This window comes from Haliotis rufescens, unplaced genomic scaffold, assembly GCF_023055435.1.
Source record: "Haliotis rufescens isolate VD_foot unplaced genomic scaffold, xgHalRufe1.0.p SCAF_6, whole genome shotgun sequence".
Classification (NCBI taxonomy): Eukaryota; Metazoa; Mollusca; class Gastropoda; order Lepetellida; family Haliotidae; genus Haliotis; species Haliotis rufescens.
Window position 1 is genome coordinate 55,504,884 of NW_025964334.1, and position 18,947 is coordinate 55,523,830.

The 18,947-nt window shown below is 41.1% G+C and overlaps 1 protein-coding gene across 2 annotated transcripts in view; it reads right to left on the reverse strand.

Moving 5' to 3' along the window:
• Positions 1 to 2,901: 2,901 nt before the first annotated feature.
• LOC124146866 (UHRF1-binding protein 1-like) overlaps positions 2,902 to 18,947 on the reverse strand; it is a 140,437-nt gene continuing 124,391 nt past the window's right edge. For both annotated transcript variants that reach the window (XM_046517381.2, XM_046517380.2), the window contains 6 exons: positions 16,842 to 17,949; positions 15,572 to 16,194; positions 15,050 to 15,206; positions 12,372 to 12,613; positions 9,996 to 10,104; positions 2,902 to 9,477 (listed from right to left, as the gene is read on the reverse strand). In XM_046517381.2, the coding sequence (XP_046373337.2) occupies positions 8,963 to 9,477; positions 9,996 to 10,104; positions 12,372 to 12,613; positions 15,050 to 15,206; positions 15,572 to 16,194; positions 16,842 to 17,949 (2,754 nt within the window). In that variant the 3' untranslated portion in view covers positions 2,902 to 8,962. The remainder of the gene's footprint in view (positions 9,478 to 9,995; positions 10,105 to 12,371; positions 12,614 to 15,049; positions 15,207 to 15,571; positions 16,195 to 16,841; positions 17,950 to 18,947) is intronic.

The following is an 18,947-nucleotide window of genomic DNA, read 5'->3' on the forward strand; positions in this document are numbered from 1 at the left end:
CGCAGATTTAAACAGTACTTCAGTCATATCACGACTGTCATATCAGAGATCACTCTGCCAGGCAAGCCTGAGGGGACAAGGGCAGATCCAGCATTCTTAAAAGGGAGGAGTCTAAACTATCAAAATCTTCTCTCAGACAATTTTACTCCCTACATCATACTACATTTGGTTTTTAAAGGGGGTTAGGTGCGGGACTCTGCATACGAGGGAGACAGGATTTTTTTCACTGTAGTGACACCCATAAGAACAGATATATTTTGACTAAACCATAGATCATATTTGACGTGAATCTTGTATTCAAACCCTCAACCACAAAATCCTGGCAACAAAGGGAGATAACTCAGCACAGCAACTTTTGGTGTGTTATTCAACTCTGCTTCCTATGCAGATACAGGTCATCTCTGACAGAGGTCATGCCTGCCAATGAGAATGACCAAGCCTCCTGAAGCACCAGACATGATGTAGGGCTCGCTTCATAAAAATGTTGCTCTACATTTGCCCCTGACTGTAACATTCATCTCCATACATTTTGCAATTTCATGGACACAAATCTGTCTTACAAATGCAAGCTCTTTGTAGATATCACAATAAACTGACATTGGTTGAAGCAGCCTGAAACTATTTGTTTCTTTGATGATACTTTTAGCCTTCACATTGCAACCAGCTTACCTTGTTTGTATCAAGTACTTGCTGGTGAAAAGTTCTCAACATAAGGGAGAATCATGTGTGTCGACTGTTCATCTATCGTAGCCAATTCATAGCCATCATAACGGATAAAAAAAAGTTTTACTCTAAATATTGAACTTGAAAGATTACCCTACATTAAAGTCACGTGCCATTTACCAGATAACAGTAATAAATACTATTCACCATCTCCATATGATGTTAAAGTTACACCTCAAACAAACCCCAGCAAACGGAGCAAGACCATCATTGACTAATTTATACATGAAGTACCCCATGGATTTAACAAGGTGAACGATTGAGTGAGTGAGTGAGTGAGTGAGTGAGTGAGTGAGTGTTTAATGTCGCACTCAGCAATATTCCAGCTATATGATGGCGGCCTATAAATAACCCAGTCTGGACCAGACAATCCAGTGATGGACATCATGAGCATCGATCCACGTATATTTTTAGATGCAAGACGTGTTAAATCAAAAATTATTTCTGAGGGATTCTTTGACGAAGAACTTGAAATCATATGCGCATTCTGATTGGTTTGTCGTATTTTCGCACATAACATTCATCGATAGGGGGACGAGTCTTCTTGCAGGTAACGGAAAGGGGCGAGTGGTGACGAATGGTAAGGACTGGTCGACTTGGTGACAGTTTACTGTTTCGGTGGGTATTCATTTTAACTCTGGGATGGTCCGGATTAGTACAAGCAGCCCCCCACACAAACACAGACAGACACATACACATCTCTATAAAAGTGAAACATATTGAACGCAACGTTAAACGCCATTTCACCCCCACCCCGTGTATGAACCCTTATTTCTCCCAGCAGTACATTCATGAAATCTATTATTGTACTCCCAACGTCACATGTTAATAACAAGGGGGGGTCGGGTAGCCTAGTGGTTAAAGCGTTCGCTCGTCACGCCGAAGACCCGGGTTCGATTCACGACATGGGTACAATGTGTGAAGCCCATTTCTGGTATATCTGGTGATATTGCTGGAATATTGCTAAAAGCGGCGTAAAACCGAACTCACTCACTCACTCATGTTAATAACAAAAGGCCTACTGTACAATACACATATCACACCCGACAGATGGCTGCCCTACACTACAGACAAACCACGTCATATATAGTAGTTAGATGACAGAGTTGCCTCCCTTGGCACTGGTCCCACAATTTGTCCATGCCAACGTCACTGTCTTCACAGCCCTGGAAACATGGGCACTGATATGCACATATATGTTAACAGACAAAACATGAGAGAATGAATGGTGATGAAAGCACTTAAGCATGTTACTACGAAATCATTGATGCATATCAAAAGTACATAATTGTTTGGCATATATCATCGGTCAGATTTGTTACATGAAATTCATCGACAGCATGTGAGACTCGAACACAAACAAAACTTTCAAACAAACACAAACATTAATGTCTTGACAAATTCATTACATCATAACTTCATCAATGCTAAATACGCTAATGAAAATTGTTTTTGTTAAAAAATCATTTTTAAACTCCCATGTAACAAAACCCTCATACTGAGAGAAAAATATCTTAATGCAGGAGACATAGCTATAACTTGGTATAATTATTGCTGTTGACTGATTAACACACATGTAGAATTGACACGGACAGGTTCACAGACCCGTGAATAAAATTATCCAGCGTCCAGAGAAATCCTGGAGCATGGGTTCACCGTTTCACGAAAGCCTCTGAGCGCTACGACCTCGTAACCTCGTAACCGCTACGACACAGTTTACGACCCTCTTAAGAATCTCCTTATCACCGTTTCAGGAAAGCAGCTCAACTACGTTGTCAAGTCAAATCTTAAACTAGGACTTTGGGCTGTGGTAGATTAAGGGTGATTTTACGACATTGTGTAAACTAAGAGGACTTTGTAAAACGGGCTTAAAATTTATGACGTGGTTTACGACGTGGTTTAGGAGGTCAAAGTGTTAAGAGGCTTTCATGAAATGGCACCCAGGTTTTCCCACACTCGTCCATTGTACAGGTACAAGAAGCTAGTCAGGTTTTCAAGGAAACACTAGTCAGGTTTTCACGCTGGTCTATTGTACAGATACAAGGAAACACTACTCAGGTTTTCAGATGGTCTATTGTACAGATACATGGAAACACTACTCAGGTTTTCAGATGGTCTATTGTACAGATACAAGGAAACACTACTCAGGTTTTCACATGGTCTATTGTACAGGTACAAGGAAACACTACTCAGGTTTTCACACTGGTCTATTGTACAGATACATGGAAACACTACTCAGGTTTTCACACTGGTCTATTGTACAGATACATGGAAACACTACTCAGGTTTTCACGCTGGTCTATTGTACAGATACATGGAAACACTACTCAGGTTTTCACACTGGTCTATTGTACAGGTACAAGGAAACACTACTCAGGTTTTCACACTGGTCTATTGTACAGGTACATGGAAACACTACTCAGGTTTTCACACTGGTCTATTGTACAGATACAAGGAAACACTACTCAGGTTTTCACATGGTCTATCGTACAGGTACAAGGAAACACTACTCAGTTTTCACACACTGGTCTATTTTACAGGTACAAGGAAACACTAGTCACGTTTTCACATGGTCTATTGTTCAGGTACAAGGAAACACTAGTCACGTTTTCACACTGGTCTATTGTACAGATACAAGAAAAAAATAGTCTGGGCCAGTGTATATGAAAGCGAGACGGTCTGAAAAGCTAATATAAATATTAACAACTTTACTCTTTCACAAATTTTCTATTCAGAGAGTGAGTGAGAGAGTTCAAATTTGACGTCGCATCGGCCAAGAACGAACAATGATTTTCAACTAACTCTGAAGCACTTTCCTAAAGGTAAAGTTAATCCGATTGTGCATCAGATTGGATTCACACTTGATGTTCTATGACAGCAGCTAGCTGTGTCCATGGGAAAGGAAGGGGCTGCTATACACAATACAGGGAAACGTACAAAATAAAATTATCAACATCTCAGATATATTATGCAAATAAATCTTCATTTTTGGATGAATTTAACTGTCACAGTTCTAATTTCCACCCAAGGGAGATCATGTGTCACATGTACTGTATACCTCTCAACTATCTGTCTTGTCTGCCAGAACCAGGAAACAGCAGCACTCTATTCATTCCACCCTTCACGCTAACATCTGGTGTCTGAACTGACTTTCAGTGATCCATTCGTATAATTTTTCACCCCTGTTTTGGCCAGTGAAATCTGTTTTGTCAGAGAATCAAGACATTATTCACTGGTGTTGATGTTTTACGTTCAGAGATGCTAACAACATACCTCTACTGTCTCAGTTCAACAAATTGCCAGGGTTAGAGTCTTTGTGTCCAGAAGAACCATCTGCCCTCCACGTCAACCAAGATGGTCACTGTGATCTCCACAACCTGGGCAATATTTTCACAGTATATTCACATGAGCTCAGTTTACCATCTACACTGTGATCTAGAACACATATCACTAATTACCGTAAATCATGAAATTAACGTGAGCATGAAATTATTAAAAAATATGCAAGTTCTCCATGACAAGAGTGGCATAATTTTATATCTCAATTATTGGAATTCATAGTCGTGTCAGGTTCGCTGTACACAGACACAATGACATACATACCAATCTCCCAATAAACAATGTTCTTGATTTAGTGTCAAGTGTGGTCGGTTTGTTTACACAAGCTGCAAATTGATCACACTGTTCTGACCATCACCAACCGTTAATGGAGGCATCTTAGTTCAGGGCAACTTTGTCAAATAATCATAAAATTACAAACAAAACAGAGTGCAACTTTATCCACTAAAAGTTCATAACACTGAACAGTACCAAACTTGATGCCAACAGCCAAGTTCTGGTTGTTTTTTCATAGACTGCTGTTTCCAGGGCCCCGTTCCACAAAGCGATCTTAGTGCCACAACCGTCGTAAGTCAGTGTTACGATCGACTTAGCGCTAAGATCGCTTTGTAGAACTGGGCCTTGTACAGTAACAGCAGTTATGATGAATACACCATGTGCTAACAACACGTGGAGCCTTCTACAGTCTTTGACCTGACCTATCTCATTTGGAATATCCTGTCTTGATCACAACTGAAGAGGGTGAAGTTGAGCTTGTGAAGAGCATGAGGGATATGAAACTGCTTAACACTGTACCATATCACATCCGCCTTGGTGTTGTTGCTTGCTGACTAGGGTCTAGATTTCAAAGGTAGGGAAACACAATAGGCTAAATAAAAAAAAGAACTGGTTCTCAGGCAATGGTTTTTGAAAATATAGTGTAGGCGGGCGGTGTCTTTTTTTGTGTGTGGGGGAGGGGGTTGTTGTTCAAACTAGTATGTAACCAATAAAAAGTTGTGTAACCAAATAAAAAGTTGTGTACAATCAACCTGGGAAAGGGCCTCCCGACATAAATGTATTCCTTGATGAGTAAAATACAGTATTTGACTACTGTTTGACTTAGAATATTTAAGGAAATTTTTTTTTTTTTTCAAAAAAGGAAATAAAAACGAAACGTGCGGCAAACTTTGTGATGATGCGGGCGGTGCCCGAGAACCAAGATCATAATATTTTTACCCTTAATTTCATCATGCATACTACACAAAAGAAGTCAAGGACCTCTTGATCCTTTCATAACACCAGAGTTAAAACCACCCTGTGTAATTGCATAACAGACTATAGTTATATGAAAGAATCGGGTGGTCCTATATAACTTCTTTTGATTAGAGATCGGCAATTACTAATTTGGTGACGCAATAATTTCATGATTCACGGTATCTGATCTACATACAAGACAGTGTACTCACAACAAACATCTCACCTATACCACACAATTAAGTACCATGATGTTTATTTCTACAAATGTGGTATACAAGTACGCTATACTGTTTTCAATTTCATCAACTTTTACACATTTTACTTATACTACCGTAAATACCATGGCAAACCACTCAACAATAACGTAGACACTTATAAGGTGGTACACACATTACGCTGATACACATGTATGGCACTAAAACCTTCACTCCCACTTCAATAAAAAAGATACAATTATGTCAGTGTTCCTTAAGGGAAGACATGCATCATATAGCTACAGACAAAAAGTAAAGACTATACAAAAAGTAAATATATAAATCATAATTTAAACTTCAACAAAAAAGAGGCGTGGCACTGGGATATGAATCTGAGCATGAGGATCCGATCAGCTGGACAATACTGACAGCTGTAAATAATGGGAGGCAATTGTGCAGGACGCGATACACTTCTATATGGGAAAAAAACACAAGCGTTGCAGAATTGAAAAACTCTTTCAAAACTTTTATAGGAAACTGAGCAACCTTTTACACAGAGGTGAGATAAATGTGGTTTAATGTCGCGTTTAAAATCATTGCACTTACATAGCGACAGGCATGTAGGTGTGTGTGTGGCTGCTTGAACTAGTCCGGAGTTACGCCGATGTTTAATATAGTGCTAGCCCACTGAGACACCATGCTGCAGTTGAACATGAATTTCCACTCAGACACAGCACACAGCAAACCCAGGAACCATAATCAAGGTGATTCAGGGTTCAAACCCAACATGCTGAGGGCTGGAAATGCAGAGCCTTAACCATTGGACCATGACGATGAGCACCAAACGGTAGGATCTTCACCGACACATCGCCATTACAGTAAAATAAAGGTGTCGTTATCCATACCTTGTGTCTACTTCGTCATCCGAAAACTTCTAAAAAATGCCTATCAAACACTTCAAACTCTTCACCTTGCCTGACAACGATCTCTACCAAAACGTTGCCATACAGTAAAATAAAGAAGTTGTTATCCATCAACTGTCTCTACTTTGTCATCTGTCAACGTCTAAGTTATGCCTATCAAACAATTCAAACTCTTTTCCGTTAATAACAGAAGGACACCAGTGACAAAAGTTGCTCAATTCTCCTAACAAAATTTTGATAGTTTTCAATTCTGCAGTCACAAAGAATTTCCAGTTTACTAAAACAAGTTACACTACCTGACTGCCTACATCTTCTACTGAGACTTGCATAGCTGTGAAGTGGAACATCCATTTGTCTCGTGGTGTGGACAATCTACCGGTGTATTAATCACATGGGACATGTCAAACAGCTACACTCATTACCACACACTAGCTAGTACTGATAACAAAGGTCACTAAGGCTAAAAAAATATATATTAGTCTTGGTTTTCAGGCACGCCCACATCATCATAAAATCTGCTGCAAGCTTTGTTTTTATTTCCATTTTAAAAAACCCAACCCAAAACATTAAATATTCCGCGTCTCGAACACACGACCCTGAAGTTATATGATACAATACTTAAAAACAACATGATTTCCCCGAAATTATTGTAAACAAAATTTGGTGCCAAACTAGCTTGAACAACCTCCCAAAAAACACCACTGCCCACCTGCACAATAACTTCAAAACCATTGCCTGAGAACCAATTCTATTATTTGTTTAAGCCTAGCAATGAAATGACATCACTCCTGAAACAAGGATGTCATCAGACGATGAATGATGACATCGTGGTCATCCACCTGAACACTGAGAATACATCAACAGTGTACTGTTAGATACTAAACAGAATTGATCATAAATAGAATATATACAGTAGAGGCTAAATAGTATGCTCATCTCACATTGTAAATAGGAAAACTTAAATATGTTCTTATTTTTCACCTCAAGAAGAAAAACATAGTATTTAGCCACGAATGAACTTTTACACTTTAATTTAATCCAATGGAATTAAAACATGACTTGTAAATGGGTCAGTGGAAATGTTTTCTAGCACATTTTTTTAAACAAGACTGGCAATTATAATAAAAATACAGTTTTCAATGCTTAATAACAATCAAATATCTCCTGATGGAGCAGTGTCGTGTCAACAGGCCCTTTGAAGATAACCGACATAGTCCAATGAGTCAGGCCTCCTATATACAGTTCCCACCTAACTATACCTTATTAGAGCGGGCGCTTATTACGTCGAATACGGTAAGCCAGTTTTTTGAGGAAAGGCCAAGGAGGGCTTCAGTGGAACTGTTGCCAAACCAGGGACTGGATGAAGTGTCAATGTAGTTCACGGTTCACAGATTCCATGACTGATACTCCTCCTGAAAAGATATCTCACTGTCTCATTGTTGATATTCTGTACTTAGACCTACACAGGCAACTCTTCCACAAACCCATCTGCTGAGTGGGAGACAGACTATGGAATTGCTGCTTGAAGTAAAAAAACTAAAATATATCAGTTGGGCTTCACAAATTGTTCATTGGCTGATGAAGCAGTGTCCTTGATGTGATGACAGACCACACTTGTGAATCGTATCTGTCGCGAAGATTTTATTTCATTGCACTGTTAAATCACCTATGCTACTCCCGTTACAGATGCCGCGAATACCTGCAAACCACCTGATGCTGATGTTGAAAGATAAACCTGAATCACAGCAATCGTTCTCCACTACTGACTTCGGAATATTCGGAACATTTTGGATGTCTCTCCTGATTTCGAGAAAGCAGATATCTGGTGATCTATGGCAGCTCGGATGAACAAATTCTGGACAAATCTTCTACATGGATACTTGACTACTCTAATGATACAGTGTTGTAATGTATCGTGATACGTACCTACCGATATGATACCAGTATTTTATGTATCGTGATATGTAGCTAACGATGGGATACACTGGTAAGTATTGTACGTATCGTGATGCGTACCTACTGATTAATGAATATGTGATTTCTATTATAACATACAGTAGTCTAATTCTCAAAACAGTCTGTGCCCCAAATCTTAACACTACTGACCTACAGTTCTGCCATTATGTCACATATATTTTACTATTTCAGAAAAACAAGGCCGGGCCTGATTCAGCCTTTTGATTAAAGGCACAGACTATTTCATATTTCATACACAGTGAAGCATCGTCTTCTCGTACACATTGGTTAGTCTAATGAATATATCGCTTTAAATCGCTTTGAATATTTTGACATGACAATATTAGACGACAGTTTCAACAAGAATTTTCGCTGGGATTGACGAGCGGGGAAGTTTCACTGTTCTCTAAGCTGTAGATTGTAATGTTATCATAATGTAACCCTTATGGTAAACATCTGATATCATCAGATTCTATCTTACAACTTCTGGTGTAATATCCACATGAACATAATCAGACACGCTGTGTCATCCAAGCTCAGACTCACAAGTTCAACCATCATCTAGACCTCATTCATACAAGATACACATAACTATGACGCTGTCGTGTGGCTTCGATGTCGTTTCTCGGAGGCCATGAGATCATCTTGTAGCAGTTTGAGAGTGGCAAACAGCGAATCCCGCTCACACGCCATGTTGACGATCTCTTCTTCCAGACGCGTCACCTTCTGCTGCAGCTGCAAGTTCTCCATCTCGTACGTATTCGATGATACCTCTGCCTTGCTGAGATCACGTTCAGATAGTTTCTGTTTCAAAGCTTCATTTTCACTGGTGAGTTTCTCCATGAACTCCATGCCTGCTCTCAACTGGGCGAGGTGTTTGTCCGTTGTCTTCTGCAGTGCTTGGTACTCCTGTATTTGTCGACGCAGCTCCATGTTGTCCATCTGCACCTGTCGAAATTGTTCCAGGTGTAACACAGGAGTGGACGTTTCTTCTGATTCTCTGCCTGGCGATGTATCAGATATGTGAGATGGAGAGTTATTTCCCTTGAGTGCTGCTATCGGCTGAGGTGACTGCATTCCCAGGGGTGCTGACTCTATTGACCCTCCTGAAACACGTTCGGACAAATGTCATGGAAATCATAAAACTGTAGAAAACATTTTCGCACCTTTTGACGTGCACAATTCGACAATCATTCAACACAAGAGAGCTCTTTCAACTCTTTCCACTTGAATTATTCCCCAATAATATAATGAAAGAGATTCAAAACGGAATCGTACAATCCACTCTGCTTTATGCAGGGATTTCTATTGGAAATGGAAAGGGTTTTGTAGCTTTATTCAATTAAACCTGGTTATCTGCAAGGCACAGATCTCAAGACAATATTCGAGCAATAAGACGGCGGTTTGTAAATAATCGAGTCTGGACAGACAATCCGGTGTTTGACATAATGAGCAAAGATCCATTCAATTGGGATACGATGACATGCATCAACCAAGTCAGTGAGCCTGACCACCCGATCCCGTTAGTCGCCTCTTACGACAAGCATAGTCGCCTTTTATGGGTTACTGAAGGTTCTGCGCCAGATCTTCACGGGTCTGAGGGTTGGGTAATGACGACAGTCACCTGATAAGTGGAAGACGCCATCTGACCCCCTCCTGATCGTCAGCTTGTGTATCTGCATGTCGATGGGCATCGCTCCTGGTGACACGGGGTTGCTGGATGGCCGGTCCTCCTGAAGAGTGGATACGTAGCACACATTACATACATGGAACATCAGGAATACACAGGGCCACTGTTCTGCTAGTCTGGGACAAGTGTAAGATCAAGAAGTACCAGTGTCTTCTCCCCGAATCTGTTTCTATAACACAAACTACTAGTCTGAAATGAGTCGTGGACCAGCTGGATGACCAGTGGTGTTTACTAGGTGTGAAAGTGGCGGTCGGGTAGCCTAGTGGTTAAAGCGTTCGCTCGTCACGCCGAAGACCCGGGTTCGATTCCCGACATGGGTACAATGTGTGAAGCCCATTTCTGGTGTCCCCCGCCGTGATATTGCTGGAATATTGCTAAAAGCGGCGTAAAATCAAACTCACTCACTCACTCACTACTAGGTGTGAAACGATACATCGTTGCACTGGTGCATCGTGAGTTTTCATGTGACGATACACGATACCATTTTTTCTGTATCGATAAAAGACGATATACTTGCTGAAAAAAACTACTTACTACTCGTTTAATGATCCCTGACATTTTTGTCAGTCAGATATAGCAAAATATGTTGTTATTAGCATTTCAAATTCACTACAAAAAAAAGCTGCGATGAACATGTGTCAACAGTTAGGTTTTCCTTTTGAACCTGCTCTGAAATATTTGTTGTCCAGAAGTTTCCATGCGATTTGATGTAAATATGTGTATCAAGATATGTATTGTAAACCTTGCTGTATCATTTCACCCCTAGTGTTTACACCTAAATTAAGTACCGTAAATCTTGAAATTAATGTGAGCATGAATTAAATGTGAAAAATGTGAGTGGTCTTTGCTCGCATTACTTAAACTTTGCATTGATGTCTCCAAAATAACTATCGACAACAAGACGGCCTCACAGCACACTTTGGACAGGAGATATACCAACAGTGGGCAGTCGCACTAATATTGAGTCACATTTTTGGCTAGTCTTCAGCAATCGTATTAATTTGGAAACATTATTTTAAAGATTTACAGTATCTAACATAAACCAGGGCCTGAGTTAGGGAGCTTGATTTACCTGCTGCAGGTTAATGTCAACATGAAAACCAAGTTGCACATAACAAACCAGGCTGCACCCATCTTCCCAAGGCAAGATAATCAAAAGCTATATTGTAATAAAAAGGTTCTTACTTTGCGAAGTGCATCAAAGATTTGGGAACTATCCGTTGACGCCGAGTTGGCGGTACAGATGCTTTGCAAATCCGTCAATTAACCGAAATCTGCACGAATGACGGATGTCGATTTTGTTATGCGACTTTGATTGGTCTATGCATGAACTCGTTAGTACAGCCAAAACATAACTCCATAATTACAGCCAGGTTAGGCAAGGGTGGAAAGTGGACTTTTATGGTCAGTTATATCCCTTGCCTCAGGAAGATGGGCCCCACCCTGGTCCCACATATTTATGAAAGTTGAAACATTGGCTGGTCTGGTGCCAGTGTCACATAAATCAATATAACGTAATAGCAACATGTGTAAATAATCTTGAAGTGCCCACAGTTTGATGATGTCAAGCCCAAGAAAGCATGACAAACTACACATAGCACTGGGATTAATGATGTAGTATGATAAATACCTGAGAGGTACTGAACATGTTCAAAGATGGATGTTAAATTTTTTTTTTTTAAATTACCCTCGCTTGGCGTTTGTTTTTTTGTTAGTTGCGCATCAACCATGTCAGCGAGCATGACCACCCAATCCTGTTAGTCACCTCTAACGACAAGCATAGTCGTTTAGGGTTTGCTGAAGACCTATTCTAACCAAGATCTTCACAGGTACTTGGTGCATGTAGACATATATAAAAGTGTGCAAGACCTATTCTAACTCGGATCTTCACAGGTACTTTATGCATGAAGACATAAATAAAAGGGTGCATTTTTCAATAACAGGTTGCACTGGTGCATGTTTTATGTAGGTAAACTGAGGCCTGTGAACTACAAGTCTAAAATGACTTGTGAACTAGCTGCTTACCCCTGAAGATGGGACAAAAGTGAAAGCAACAACAAACTGGTTTTCCCTGGTACAAGGTTTGGCTATCTGTAAATAATTAAGTCTGGACAAGGCAATCCAGTGTTTGACATCATGAGCATCGATCCACGCAATTGGGACAAGATGACATGCATCAACCAAGTCAGCCAGCCTGACCACCCAATCCTGTTATTCACCTATTCTGAAAAAACATAATGGCTATAGCTGACCTAAGGACGGGATGAGCTCCTAGTTGAGTGACTGTCCAATCACAGACTATACACTCACCTCTAGAATGAGGAGTAGGTTGTCGACGTCCACCAACATCGGTATCGGCTCAGACGTCTTCTCATCCTCGATGAACTCCGATAGCGACAAGAGACTGGACATTTTGAAACTGAGGCTGGAGTCATGGCTCCTCACAGTGAGAAGAGCAGTGTTTGGAGTTGTCGTTGTGTCGGCTCGGTACTGCATGGTGTATGGAAACGTCTTCGGGTGACTCGGAGACAGGGTGTTGTCTTGAAAGAATCCTGCAGGAAAATAATTCTTGGTAGTTATCTAAAAACTATTCTTTTGAAATTATTGTTACCTAGTAAGCAACAACTTGGAGAATGGTAAGAGTCAGGGTTTCCTTTCATTAGCAAGAGCTAAGGAAAGCTACAGGTAAGAGCCAAGGAAAGCTACAAGTAAGAGCCAAGGAAATCTACAGGTGAGAGCCAAGGAAAGCTACAGGTAAGAGCCAAGGAAAGCTACAGGTAAGAGCCAAGAAAAGCTACAGGTAAGAGCCAAGGCAAGCTACAGGTAAGAGCTAGGAAAAGCTACAAGTAAGAGCCAAGGAAGCTACAGGTGAGAGCCAAGTAAAGCTACAGGTGAGAGCTAAGAAAAGCTACAAGTAAGAGCCAAGGAAAGCTACAGGGGAGAGCCAAGAAAAGCTGAGGGTAAGAGCCAAGGAAAGCTACAGGTAAGAGCCAAGGAAAGCTACAGGTAAGTTCAAAATTCAACAAAATCTAAATCACCAAATGTGAGTAACGGAAGGCAAGAACAGAAATCAGCTAATAAACAGTTACATCTAATGTTAACCACACATGAAACCAACGAGCACGGGTATGGTGCTGAAAAACTTAGAAACATAATTGGGGCTCAACCAGTAACACTTCAGGTGAGCTATGACTAGTGAGCTACAACATCGATAGCCTTGTGATAATAACTGTAAGGTGAGCTGCAGATAGTAAGATCAATAGTGAGCTACAACATCGATAGCCTTGTGATAACAACTGTAATGTGAGCTGCAGATAGTAAGATCAATAGTGAGCTACAACATCGATAGCCTTGTGATAACAACTGTAATGTGAGCTGCAGATAGTAAGATCAATAGTGAGCTACAACATCGATAGCCTTGTGATAACAACTGTAATGTGAGCTGCAGATAGTAAGATCAAGAGTGAGCTACAACATCGATAGCCTTGTGATAACAACTGTAAGGTGAGCTGCAGATAGTAAGATCAATAGTGAGCTACAACATCGATAGCCTTGTGATAACAACTGTAATGTGAGCTGCAGATAGTAAGATCAAGAGTGAGCTACAACATCGATAGCCTTGTGATAACAACTGTAAGGTGAGCTGCAGATAGTAAGATCAATAGTGAGCTACAACATCGATAGCCTTGTGATAACAACTGTAATGTGAGCTGCAGATAGTAAGATCAATATTGAAACTACAACATCAATAGCCTTGTGATAACAACTGTAAGGTGAACCACAGATAGTAAGATCAATAGTGATCAATAGCCTTGTGATAACAACTGTAAGGTGAGCTGCAGATAGTAAAATCAATATTGAAACTACAACATCAATAGCCTTGTGATAACAACTGTAAGGTGAGCTGCAGATAGTAAGATCAATAGTGAGCTACAACATCAATAGCCTTGTGATAACAACTGTAAGGTGAGCTGCAGATAGTAAAATCAATATTGAGCTACAACATCGATAGCCTTGTGATAACAACTGTAAGGTGAGCTGCAGATAGTAAGATCAAGAGTGAGCTACAACATCGATAGCCTTGTGATAACAACTGTAAGGTGAGCTGCAGATAGTAAGATCAATAGTGATCAATAGCCTTGTGATAATAACTGTAAGGTGAGCTGCAGATAGTAAAATCAATATTGAAACTACAACATCAATAGCCTTGTGATAACAACTGTAATGTGAGCTGCAGATAGTAAGATCAATATTGAAACTACAACATCAATAGCTTTGTGATAACAACTGTAAGGTGAGCTGCAGATAGTATGATCAATAGTCAGCTACAACATCAATAGCCTTGTGATAACAACTGTAAGGTGAGCTGCAGATAGTATGATCAATACTGAGCTACAACATCAATAGCCTTGTGATAACAACTGTAAGGTGAACCACAGATAGTAAGATCAATAGTGATCAATAGCCTTGTGATAACAACTGTAAGGTGAGCTGCAGATAGTAAAATCAATATTGAGCTACAACATCGATAGCCTTGTGATAACAACTGTAAGGTGAGCTGCAGATAGTAAGATCAATAGTGAGCTACAACATCAATAGCCTTGTGATAACAACTGTAAGGTGAGCTGCAGATAGTAAAATCAATATTGAGCTACAACATCGATAGCCTTGTGATAACAACTGTAAGGTGAGCTGCAGATAGTAAGATCAATAGTGAGCTACAACATCAATAGCCTTGTGATAACAACTGTAAGGTGAGCTGCAGATAGTAAGATCAATAGTCAGCTACAACATCAATAGCTTTGTGATAACAACTGTAAGGTGAGCTACAGATAGTAAGATCAATAGTCAGCTACAACATCAATAGCCTTGTGATAACAACTGTAAGGTGAGCTGCAGATAGTAAGATCAATAGTGATCAATAGCCTTGTGATAACAACTGTAAGGTGAGCTACAGGTGGCAAAAGACCACCACCATCAGTACATACCTTTCTGACTGGAGAACTTTGTGTGGAAGTCCTCAGCGCTGATGTTGCCTGGCTGGCAGGTGAGGAGTTTCGACACCTGTGCCGCCACGGTCATCCCCTTGTCACTACTGGTCATCAACGCCTCCACCGTGTCCAGCTTGAACAGCACTATAGATATCTGTAAACAATGTAAAACAGAACGACCTTTAAGAGAACCTTGATTGATTGGTTGGTTGGTTGGTTGATTATTTGATTGTTTGATATTTGCAATTCCAGCAATATTCCAGCTATATGACTGCGGTCTGTAAATAATCGAGTCTGGACCAGACAATCAAGTGATTGTCATCATGAGCATCGATCCACGCAATTGGGATACGATGACATGCATCCACCAAGTCAGCGAGAATCCTAGAAACATAATGCAATGCACAGAGTGAATAAAGTTACAGCTCCAACTTCGACATCCATCAACTCCTAAGAAATGCCTACTGACGTAATAACTGATGTAATAAGTAAAGAAACTCCAGAAGATAAACAACTCACAATCTCCTTTCCCCGTGTAGATGAGCTCTCTGCGTAGACGCTGGAGGAGTCATCAGCCACGTCGCTGTAGGTGTCGGTAGTGGATGCAGTATCCGAGGGGGGATCATGACAGAATGCCGGCACCTCTGAATCCTCAAACGTCAGATGTTCAAACTCATCATCAGATGACATGTCTGTTTTTATTGACATTGTCTCAAGGTCATCCGAAACCGACAACATGTCATCGTCAGACTTTAGTTTCAGCTTGTCCGTGAAACTCGAAAAAGCAGATGAAACGGAAGAAAGTGCCTTCTTCATCTGTGGCTGTGGCTTTGTGTAACGTACTCCCGTGCTGCGTCGGCTGTCCATGCTAATGCCGGAATCCACGCCGTAGGAGCGAGAGGAGACGGTGGAGTCCTCATCATCATTGTTGGTGCCGGAGATGGCGAGGGCGGAGATGGCTGTCCGCTGCAGAGGTGGGGGCTGGGGGTTGCCTGAGGAAGACTTCCTCTCAAAGTCGGAGGTGCTTTCGGAGTGACTCAGCATCCCATTGGAGTGAGATTGGATGGTGGAGTCGCTCATGGACTTGGTGATCATCATGTTGGGACTGATTGGGACGTCACTTGGCAGGTTCATGTCAGACTCTGGAATGTCAAACACATATTGGAGGGATGAACACAATCAGAGCTTAAGCTTCATCTGAATAACAATAGGTCAGGACACCAGGACACTCACATTCCAGAAGAAAACATGACATACATATCAAATTAGTGAACCCCATGCCAGCCAACACATATTCCATTAGATTGTCAAAGGTCCCACAAAGATATTTCCAGACCTCAAGCATTTCTGAGCAAGAAGGATGACCTAGCAACACATTTCTGATACCAAGTTTATCATTAATAAGTTACTTGACCTATAATTATTCATCTGAATCTGTGACTCCTGTGGCAGATTTTTCGAACTTCAAATAAAAATGAGTATGAGCAAATCCATAACAGAAGATGACTTTTTACAATATGTTAGTATTGTTTTTACGTACATCTATGAAAATCACCTTGGGAAAAATACTTGCTCATGGTCAAATATTAGAAAACCATTTCCTGTAAAACTCTAAATTTAGCTTTTTGACACATTTTATCATAAATATGCATACAGTGTTGTTATGAGTTGCAAACATTCAAATTGTTAAAATGAACAAAAAGTTTTGCTCAATTTTTAAATAATACAGATCCTGCGTGCCAGAAAGGGCCCTAACTCTACCTCCTCCTTTCCAGAAATGGCACTGTACCTGTAAACTCAATGCGAGGGTAGTCTCCATAAGGATACTCTTTGCTTGCAGGCATGGTCAGATGGGACAGCTTGTCCAAGGGAGAAACGGGGCTGGAGAAGTCGTCCGGGAAACACCGCTGGTTGATCAGACAGGGACACACAGCAGCAAACTCGATCTGGGGCAACACCAGGGGGACACACACACTCATAGAATCCCTGGATCCCAGACTTGAGAGGTCAGTGCTCATCTGTGTTTGGAATTTGGTAAAAGACTCGTTGAGACGCATAAGAAGAACATACTGAAGGTGATTCAGCTGAATTCGTAATTTGGCTCCGACAGATGCCACGACATGGCAGTCAGAATATTGCACATCTTCTTTTAAGTTATTGGCATTCACTTCTGGTTTCTCTTTGTCATTATCACAGATAGGTTGATCCTTAGTTGTCTCCCCTTCGTCACCTTTAGCTTGACCTTCATCATCAGAATCACAGCTGTAGTATTGTTTCAGGAGAAGCCTCTGAGGACGTTTGTCTCGATCTCCTTCATCAGGCCTGATTTCATTTACGTCTTTGTGACCACGATTGTTGGATTTAAAATCTTTAAAGGAGTCTTTGGCACAGTTGGATTTCTCTAGACTGTGTGGCTGACATATCCACAGGGCCAAAGGGAATGCTTCAACGAAAGGTTGTGGTCGACTCTTGGAGCTGAGGGACAAGAGGAACTCCAGCCACACCTGATCAATGAGGACACACCACATATCACATCCTGCATCCCGCTTCAGAGTATTGGTGGACAACTCATGGACTGGAACAGATCCACCGAGGAACTCCGGGTTTGTCAATTCCATCAGCTTCTGTTTCACACCCTTATCAAAGTACTGGTTGTCTCTGCCATCAGCATGGGCACGGAAATGAGGTGGGATGGCAGTTGTGGAATTGTCCCGCGGGAACCCTTTGGACTGAAGGAGTTGCTCCTTCTGGTAGACGTCCAATATCTTAGCCAGGTCGGATCTCTCGGCCTTCAACTCAACACGGGTATTTGTGGCACATATCTTGGACATCTGGAGCTGGAGAAACTCGGGGCGCTCTGACTGACCTTCACTTCGGAACTCATTTGGAATGATGACCTGTAAACCAGGGCAGGTGTCACATTAGCTGGATGGGATTAGTGTGGGCGGAACTGTAACACTGTAATCTAATCATTCCCACAAAGTTTCAGTAGATTCCACTCATTACATATGGGTTTTCATGGACTTAATAATCCCGAAGGACAGTTTGCTAGACAAGCGGAAAGAGGTTAATGTCATGGACATTGACAAGGGGAAAGTTGTTAATGGCATAAGACATTCAGAAGGGCGATGTGTTTAATGTGATGAGACACTAAGACTGTGACAGCCATTGTCAACATGAATTGACATCAACATTTCTCATAATCATAAACAGTGATACTTACACGTGAGTGAGTGAGTGAGTGAGTGAGTGAGTGAGTGAGTGGGTGAGTGAGTGAGTGAGTGAGTGAGTGAGTGAGTGAGTGAGTGAGTGAGTGAGTGAGTGAGTGAGTGAGTGAGTGAGGTTTTACGCCACTTTCAGCAATATTTCAGCAATATCATGAAGGGGGACACCGGAAAAAGGGCTCTACACATTGTACCCATGTGGGGAATCGAATCCCGGTGTGACAAGTCAACGCTTTAACCACATGGACATGGACAAACTGATTTAAGCAAACGTGCGTTAGGTTTGTCACATTTGTACACTAGTTTTCCATCCAGACATTCTACAGAACAGCAAGGATAGGCTTCCTAGCTTGAAGCAGTCAGTGCTAACAGTTGGATGGGTGGACAGACAGATGACCGACCCAGGACTCAAGCTCAATGGGAGCTAAAACGTTTTCAGTGAAGAAAGTAAAGAACTAATGATCTTACCAAAACTTTGTTTTCCCTGACCCACTTAATTCATAAATTACAAAGCTTTGATATATTGTTTGTTTGTTGTTTAACGCCGCACTCAGCCATATTCCAGCTATATGACGGCGGTCTGTAAAATAATCGCGTCTGGACCAGACAATCCAGTGATTGACATCATGAGCATCAATCCATGCAATTGGGATCAATGACATGTATCAACC